An 8,211-nucleotide genomic window follows, 5' to 3' on the forward strand; every position below is an offset into this window, starting at 1 on the left:
CTCGAAAAAATCTTTTTTAAGGAACGGTTTCGTTTTTTAAAGAATTTAGATAGAAATTCATGAAGAGACATTTCCGCTCTCGAAACCCGATGTTTAGAAGTTTCTTAGTAATCTCAATTACATTACTGAGTAAAATATGCTTTGATCAAAATCAAAGATCATCTTCGGCCAATAAGATGGAGCCACGGACTTAATTACTATACTTTACAAACACATTCAAATGAAGAACTGGTCAAGCATAAGTCGCAAACATACATTGTGGTCCTGTTTAAAAGGCTTATATAGAAATCTATGAATTACCTATTGATTATTGGTTCATTCAAACTTTGTGGATGTACGCCTGTGTAGTTCCGATGTGCATCCCTAATATTATGTCTTGTCTATGCACTTTCAATTCGGTAAACATACTCTTCATAGCATTGCTGAGGTTATTATTAATGGTGAATTAATTTGCTACTCCATAACTTACTTACTGTACTCAACTATATGTTATTTTCTGTCACAATGATAAATTGAACGTAGGTACACATACCTTTGAAATGGTCATACTTAACCCTAAGAATCATTTAAACTATGTTTATGTTAAGGATACAGAACAATTGGCTCCGAATCCGGCACACTAAACGCTTACATAAGTATCAATTATATCGATTATGTGTTAGTATTTAGGTGTGGGGTCTGTTTTATGAACGTCTCGTTTGTGGATCGCTGTACAACATGCATTATGTGAGTTTTTATTCTCTTTTTACATAATTAGAAAGGGCAATGACCAAAACATGTCAACAAATTTATTTGAAAAGAAAAACAAATCCCAGATACACTCAAGACGAGCGGCGCAAGCACCAAGTCTGAGGACTGTTGACTACGCTTATTAAAACAAGATTTTTTCTTTCTAGCTACTACTCCTAGCGACTGCCTCAGTGGCTATTGCGGCTGATGCCAATAAAGAGGTTCATTCGGAGCTAAAAGCCGATGAATCTGCACTTCCAATTCGCGTGCATGACGATGACCGACATCACCACTACCAAGATGGCTTGGACCTGATCCGAAGCCGCGACGAACGCACGCGCCTCCGTGTCGAAGAATTACGCAACAGCCCACGCAATGATGACCGTCAAGGACCCATCAGAGTCAATTTCAAGGACGATGACCACTCTGGGCCTCAAATATTGCGATCACCTGACCCGCTTCACAGCCATGTAAGTAGATATATAAAATATGCTTCGAGCATATATTTGTTTGTGCAGTGAAAGATAATAATTTATAATAAGCAATCTGTTTTGTTTTCTAGGGACATCCGGATATCGAACGCCAAAATAGGTAAGCTGTTATATGGTAATTTATAATTTCCTGAAAGGAGTTTGGAGGATATTCTAATACGAATAACTTGTCTGTTTCAGAATAATTGCTGACGTATACAGCCCAGATTGGTACCAGCCTACTTGGATTCTTGACTATAGATATCTGAAGACGGGTGGTCGGGACTACACTCGCGGTCCTGGCGGTCAGATCCTCATTCTGCCTAAGGGTGTCAAGTCAAATGAACACAAGGAGTTCGATAACTTCGACATGTTGCTCGAACACCTCCGTCTGAGTCGCTTGGCTGAACATTCAAAGAACAGAGGGCGTTACGGAGATGATCATGATGCTAGACGCGCTCACCACAACTATGAGCACGAAGAATATTTCCGCCCACATCATCAGCAGCACAACCCGTGGAAAGCGGCTCGTCATCACTAGGCCATTACAAATTCATATAATTTACTTCTAACATCCTTCCATTATATCATTCAGTAACGCATAACACAGCAAAAATAAATAAATCAATATTCAAATAAATAGATCAAATCTTCTTACTCGTCTATGTTTATTTGATTATTACCGCAATTAAGAAAATAATAATGTTAATAACACGTTTCAGCGGATGTTTTATTACTGAACTTATTTATTAACCAACTGCAGCTACTATCTGATGTTCTACTCTATTTGAAATGATTATGGATAATTAACGCTTCATTAAATCATTACACGATCAACGATGTGATACTTATCATGAACCTACTCATAGGTGGACTACTCCAGAACATGAGGTCCCAAAACTGAACCCAAAAGGTTCAGTTTCCAATTTGGTCACCATATTATTGGACTCCATTACCATGGTGACTAGGAATCATACTCGTTCTCCTTTGTTTAACACTCAGACGCTTGCTGGCGAAATTGTTGAATGAGATACTATTTTCATAATAATGAATCCTACTAATTGTGTTCTTATTTAAGAAACCATATGCCTTTTATCAGCTGAACTGAACTGAATAGGTAGCTGTGCAAAGATTCGTATTTATAGGTAGGTGAGATGATACTCCTGGCAGCAGCATCGAGTTATTTCATTATTATAATAAACTAGCTTCCGCCCGTGGCTTCGCCCGCGTTGGGTTCGGTTATATCGCATTTCCAAGAGAATTCTACAAAAGTCTCGGATAAAAACTATCCTATGTTCTTTCTCAAAGTTAACTCTATCTCTGTACCAAATTTTATTAAAATCAGTTCAGAGGTTTAGACGAGAAAGCTTAACATTAGTGGGGATGTATTTCCACCGGAACTGAATTTTGATGCATTTTAAAGCCTAAGATTACCACACTGCAGACTAAATCGGCCGACGGTTTGCCAGGAGGGTTGGAAAAATAAGACATAATTTAGATTTACCATACATACTGCATACTTTGGTAGCGAAGTAGCTTGACCCCCTGCGACTGATTATGACAGTTTGTGACTTAGCATTTCCTAATCGGGAAACCAAAACTTGAATACTTAAAGGTCAATCAGTATTGCTGCTAATTTGGAGATATCACTAGATAGTCGTTTCATTTGCATTTCACAAAGCATAAATAACATCACACACAACAGTCGGCCATCACTATGGTAGCCCTTTTCTTTTCGAAAACAGATTCATACAACCACTTTTCAGCTAAAATGTGTGAAAAGATCCTCGTAAATATTTTTAAGAAAGTGTTACATGTTGCCATTCTATTTTCGAAATGCTTCCGGTTTTAGCGTCTCTTTGTAGAAATGCTTGGCATAACGGATCTTCCATTTGACTATTTCAATGATAGAAAAGTGCAATACTACCTAAAATATATTTCCTGTGCAGATAGCATATCTCCTTTGATAAAAAACACCCTCCCAAAATCAATCACGACGGCATTAGAACGCACGAACAAAAATAATTTTAATCCAAACTGAACATTTCAGGGATTACACAAAATGTTGCTGTTGTTCTACTGGAAGCACCCATGCTTCGAAATAAATAGCTGGTCAGATTACTTCATAAGTTGAAATTTTTAAAGACATTACATAACACGAATATGTCGTGAAAACTGTATTGTATACCGGTTATAACCGGTGTAGTAAGATTTAAAATTAAACACGTTTTCTCTCCCACTGTCATAATTTCCAAAATATTGTGGAGCTTAGCAATTTTAATTCCCAAAATTATTAGGCACGTCTAATTACGACCAGTTGAGATATCAAAGTAAATAGACAAGCATAGTAAGCTGTTTTATAAGCACCAAATAGAAAAACCGTCTCATAAATTAGTATACGTATGTGTTGCCCTTCCTTCGAAACAAGTTGCATATCGATCGCGTGATAATTAACTGTACTTATTGGATAATTACAAGCTTCAGCGGTATTGACGGATTCACTATTAATCTGTGTAATGGGTCATGACGCCCTTGATATCGCAAAAGAAACTTAGGTTTCACGTATTAACTCTATTATTTTTCGACTAATTGGTGAGGATCCATCCTAATGTCGTTATAATTGAATTGCACCCCCAACTCGACACACGAATTGGAATATAAGGTGAACTATCCGCGAATTATACATAGTTGAAGTCCAGCTAACAAACAAATATCTAATCTATCAAAATGTTTTTACAAGTGAGTATTGTTCTGTTTATTTAATATTCAAAACCAATTTAATTGATCAAATTATAAAATAATGTCTTCATTCAGTAAAAAAACATAAGCAATTAATTTCTTAATTTTCCTTTAACAAATCACATCATGTTAACAAAACTGGTGTTGAAATGATAATAATAATGTTCCTATATCGGAATACATCATTCAGAAGTAACATTCACGGAAGGATGGGTTTACATACTTGAACAGTTGCATTAACATAAATGAATATTCGCTACAAGGTGCTAAACGTTCGTTCTGTCAGGTGGCCGCGTTGTGTCTGTTAGCGGTGAGCGCTCATGCGCACTCTGCGGCGGTGTCGCATGTGTCGCGAGTGGACCACCACAAGCATGGTCACGACCACCATGACGTGAAGATCCACCACCCCGTGCACCACCACGACCACCATGACCATGGTCACCACGGACACCACGATGATGGACACCACGGTCACCACGATGGACACCACGGACATGACGAACACCACCACTGGGATCATGTAAGTTGACTTTCTGTTTATGTATATCGTGTAATGCTAGCTGTGCTCAAGATATTACAGAATTGTTCTAGTTGATCGAATCGTACATTCGCGATTCTTCCGTATTCGAAGGACTGTCCTAACTTGTAGGTACCTATGCAAGTATGAACTGCTAACTTTCTATCCCTATTGAACATTTATTTATATAAAGACATGTAACCTCAACCCGTTTCCTACAACTATGTACCGTTCCAGGAACGTCACCACCCCTCGTACAAGTTTGAGTACTCGGTGAAGGACCACCACACAGGCGACCACAAGTCGCAGCACGAGCACCGCGACGGTGACCACGTGAGCGGCTCCTACTCCCTGGTGGAGCCTGATGGCAACGTGCGCTCTGTTCATTACACCGCTGACGACCATCACGGGTAAGAATACCTAATTATATACTTACCTGACAAGGACTAAGTGTCAAGCATATGATAGTAAAGGACAGTCACTCATAATTAATGAAGTTATCAATTAGTGTACTGGTTTATCCATCTTCTATATCAGAGATAATAATATGACGAAGATAGTCCTTAAACAGTGTCAAGGAATTGTAGGAGATAGAAGTATATATCGGAAATGATAAGTAGCATTATGCCAGGATAATTAATTATGTGTCAAGGTCGATTCTGCCATTAAAAAACAAACCCTCAGCTGAGATTGAAACCAACATTACTTCTTTCAGCAATCTTTTAATGCTGCTTTCACAAACTTGTCTGTATAAACTTAAAGCCTTAGTAAAAATAAAACGACAACGCATCCACTTCTACTTATCCATAACTAATAAGCGTCTGTCTTTTGTTACAGTTTCAGAGCTGATGTTCACCACAAGACGGCTCACCACCACATCATCCCCCACCACCATCATGACCATCATCATGATCATGGTCACCACCATTAAACTGGACTGTATCATCCCTCCGAACTCTTCGATCTCGACTAAATATACCCATTTATCATTAACTTTCTCGCAAAGTACGCCAGCGCTGACGAATAAAACCAATAGAACAAAAATATCATCTTTAATTTTATCAACCTTATTTCTAAACCATTTCTCAGAAAAAGACTTTATTTTCATTACATTATGGTTGGTTTTCGTACAATCAATAAGATTTGTCTGGGTTATGTCCATGTACTACGCTAAAGTCAACTCCAGAGTTGTGACCGCTGGCTTTCCCTGGACGTCTTGCAGCACTACTTTGTCCTGGAAATACGCCTCTATCTGAGGTGTACCCTGGACTGGGATCAGCGTAAGAGGTGTAGCTACTAGTGGCTGGAGAATCGTGTTTGTACCCAGCACCTAGATGAGAGTGCTGATTCGGTTCACTCCTTTTCACCACTGCATTGAACCTAAAAAAATGTTAAATGTAATGGAAGAAAAAATCATTTATTATGTTACTTCTATGCCCACGCAACTCCACATCAACGAACAAGGACATATGACAATCTTCGTATTAAAACCGTCGCTAACAAATTATATCTGTTAGATAGTAAACTACAAAGTTGCCCACTGACCCATGCAAAGCGTCGGCAGTATACTCCACAGTCCGGAGAGCGCCGTCTGGTTCATACAGAGTGTAAACACCTCTTACTTTGTCCCCGTCGCGGCTTTCCCAATGACTCTTCCTATCACCAGTCTGGTGGTCCGACACCTCATACTTGTATTCGTACTTTGCCTGTAACATATACACGAATAAAACAGCATACCTATCTAACAAATTAATGTGAAATTCATTTGTTTGTTTAAGTTTGGATGAAACAAATGACAGGCGTTCAAAACTTACATGACTGGCACTGCTGCTTGGAACCACTGGTACTGGGGCTGTAATAAAAGACGATCAATAACAATAGAACTAAAAATATAGGTATATGGAAAAGAAAATGGGGCTTTACTTGTGATCGGAGCGATTGGTGCCGCCTGCAACGGGTGAAAAACAATGCTTTGCGAGGAGGTGGCGTGCTGCAACATCGCAACAGGCGAACCACTCGCAATTACCCAACCGTTCACCAGCATCACCAACTGAAATCAGATAAAATCACATACTTTAATACTACAATATAACTTAAGCGGTAAATATTCTCATAACACATTGACATGTTTAAAACAAAAGAAGAACGCGCAAGATACGTAGTGCAAAATGCTATAAGTTTTCACAAGGCGCTGTATAAATTGGAGTGGTACTTTACTAAAAGAACTTGCCTTAAAATAAATCAAATCCATAACGCAGAGCAGCTATCAAGACGTAAATAAAGTAAGCCAGTGGATTGAAGGGTCTCGTCTCGTCGAACTGCATTTTATAGGGTCATCTCATCTGATAAGTGAAACAATGTGCTTGTCGGCGGATGTATGCATCGACAAAGGTCCTTGTCAATTAAAATACTTGATAGCACTGTATGCAAACGTAAATGAGATATGTAGTAAAACATTACTATTTGTGTTTGATTGTAATTTGATATTCTTGCTGGATGTTTTGTTTTGGTTTGGCTGAGAGTACTTAGCAACGTCTGCCAAGAGATCCTTTCAAATAATATTTAAGTTAACTTTTCTTGTCCAACCTACCAAGGCAGTACATTCCTTTAGTGAGGATCATCTAACATTTTTGTCTCAGGAATAGTTGATTTCTGATAAAATAGGTAATTATGCCAACTACTGGAAGAGGTTAGCTGGTAATAGCTTTCCACTTTATAAAACTAATTATCATATCATATCATATCATTTATTGCATTCCATAATGTACATTTGGTGGAAAATATAAAATAATAGAGGTAGTCACAATTATGGACCCTGATGGGCACAGCAAAATAGTTAGAAGAGAGGAAGGCGTTTAATGTAATAAAGTAGTATCACAGATTATATAATAGTTAGTAGTATGAAGTATAATATTTAAGTATTTATTTATATTATAATATTACGTATATTTTTGTGTAGCATAACTTCGTTTTATAGTTATTACAAATAATAGTGGTAATAACCTCGTAACGACTCCATAACTTCTCCCCTCAGGACCCATCCAGGAAGCAACGACCGAGTGTAGCTAGGTATGAGGGTTTAAAATGTTTTTTGATTTTGCTTCTCTAGTTATTAAATGGGAGCTGCTACATCTAGCGTAAGTTCGCGAAATGAATACGTTTGCTTTATGTAACGTGATACATTCACTTCAACAGTAAACGTTTGTACTTGACTACTCAACTGTATCATGTTGCTCGTTATATTCTCGCTAGAGGGCACTATGTCCATACTTTAGAATTACCTATAGAATTAATTCCGAATTCTATACTTTAGCCAGAGTGCATTAACGGTTAAACTATATTCTAAAAGGTATAACAATATGAAGTAATGTTTCTTAACTCTAACAATTAATTATTATTTTTATTAGACTTTTGATTTAAGCATCAAGAAGATTTTTTTAAAGTACTTGTAGCTATTTATTTGTTTAGATGCTTTAATGTTTAAAATTCTGCATGCTTATGAATGTTGATTACAATTTTCATACCGCAATATAATGAGACCTAGTCACCATATCGTACCTACATTACATTATATTGATAAAGTAATTAAGTGTATAAACTTAAAAGTATAAATCAAGTTCCTAATGCCAATAAATCAAAGTAGACACGCGACCAATTAAGAAAGTCTCGGAGGTGTCATTGTGGGTGTTAATTGGACCGTTCATTACCGCCAGCCGGATCGCTCTAAATTCTCCAAATTGAATTGTATGTATCTTG

General features: G+C 37.6%; 3 protein-coding genes across 3 annotated transcripts; 2 read left to right on the top strand and 1 right to left on the bottom strand.

Moving 5' to 3' along the window:
* Positions 1–717: 717 nt before the first annotated feature.
* On the top strand, positions 718–1,740 carry LOC124630819. Its single transcript, XM_047164832.1, has 4 exons — positions 718–726; positions 897–1,199; positions 1,292–1,320; positions 1,401–1,740. Exons 1-4 carry the CDS (start codon positions 718–720, stop codon positions 1,738–1,740), a joined length of 681 nt encoding a protein of 226 aa, XP_047020788.1.
* Positions 1,741–3,926: 2,186 nt separating this feature from the next.
* On the top strand, positions 3,927–5,499 carry LOC124630650 (histidine-rich glycoprotein-like). The gene is made up of 4 exons (XM_047164614.1): positions 3,927–3,938; positions 4,225–4,458; positions 4,693–4,865; positions 5,293–5,499. Exons 1-4 carry the CDS (start codon positions 3,927–3,929, stop codon positions 5,384–5,386), a joined length of 513 nt encoding a protein of 170 aa, XP_047020570.1. The 3' UTR covers positions 5,387–5,499.
* On the bottom strand, positions 5,493–6,504 carry LOC124630821 (cuticle protein 7-like). Its single transcript, XM_047164834.1, has 4 exons — positions 6,379–6,504; positions 6,270–6,307; positions 6,001–6,161; positions 5,493–5,835 (listed from the first exon to the last, which is right to left on the bottom strand). The coding sequence occupies exons 1-4, from the start codon at positions 6,497–6,499 to the stop codon at positions 5,589–5,591; spliced, it is 567 nt and encodes a 188-aa protein (XP_047020790.1). The 5' UTR covers positions 6,500–6,504; the 3' UTR covers positions 5,493–5,588.
* Between the last annotated feature and the right edge of the window lie 1,707 nt (positions 6,505–8,211).

This window comes from Helicoverpa zea, chromosome 5 (genome assembly GCF_022581195.2).
Source record: "Helicoverpa zea isolate HzStark_Cry1AcR chromosome 5, ilHelZeax1.1, whole genome shotgun sequence".
In the NCBI taxonomy this organism is placed as follows: Eukaryota; Metazoa; Arthropoda; class Insecta; order Lepidoptera; family Noctuidae; genus Helicoverpa; species Helicoverpa zea.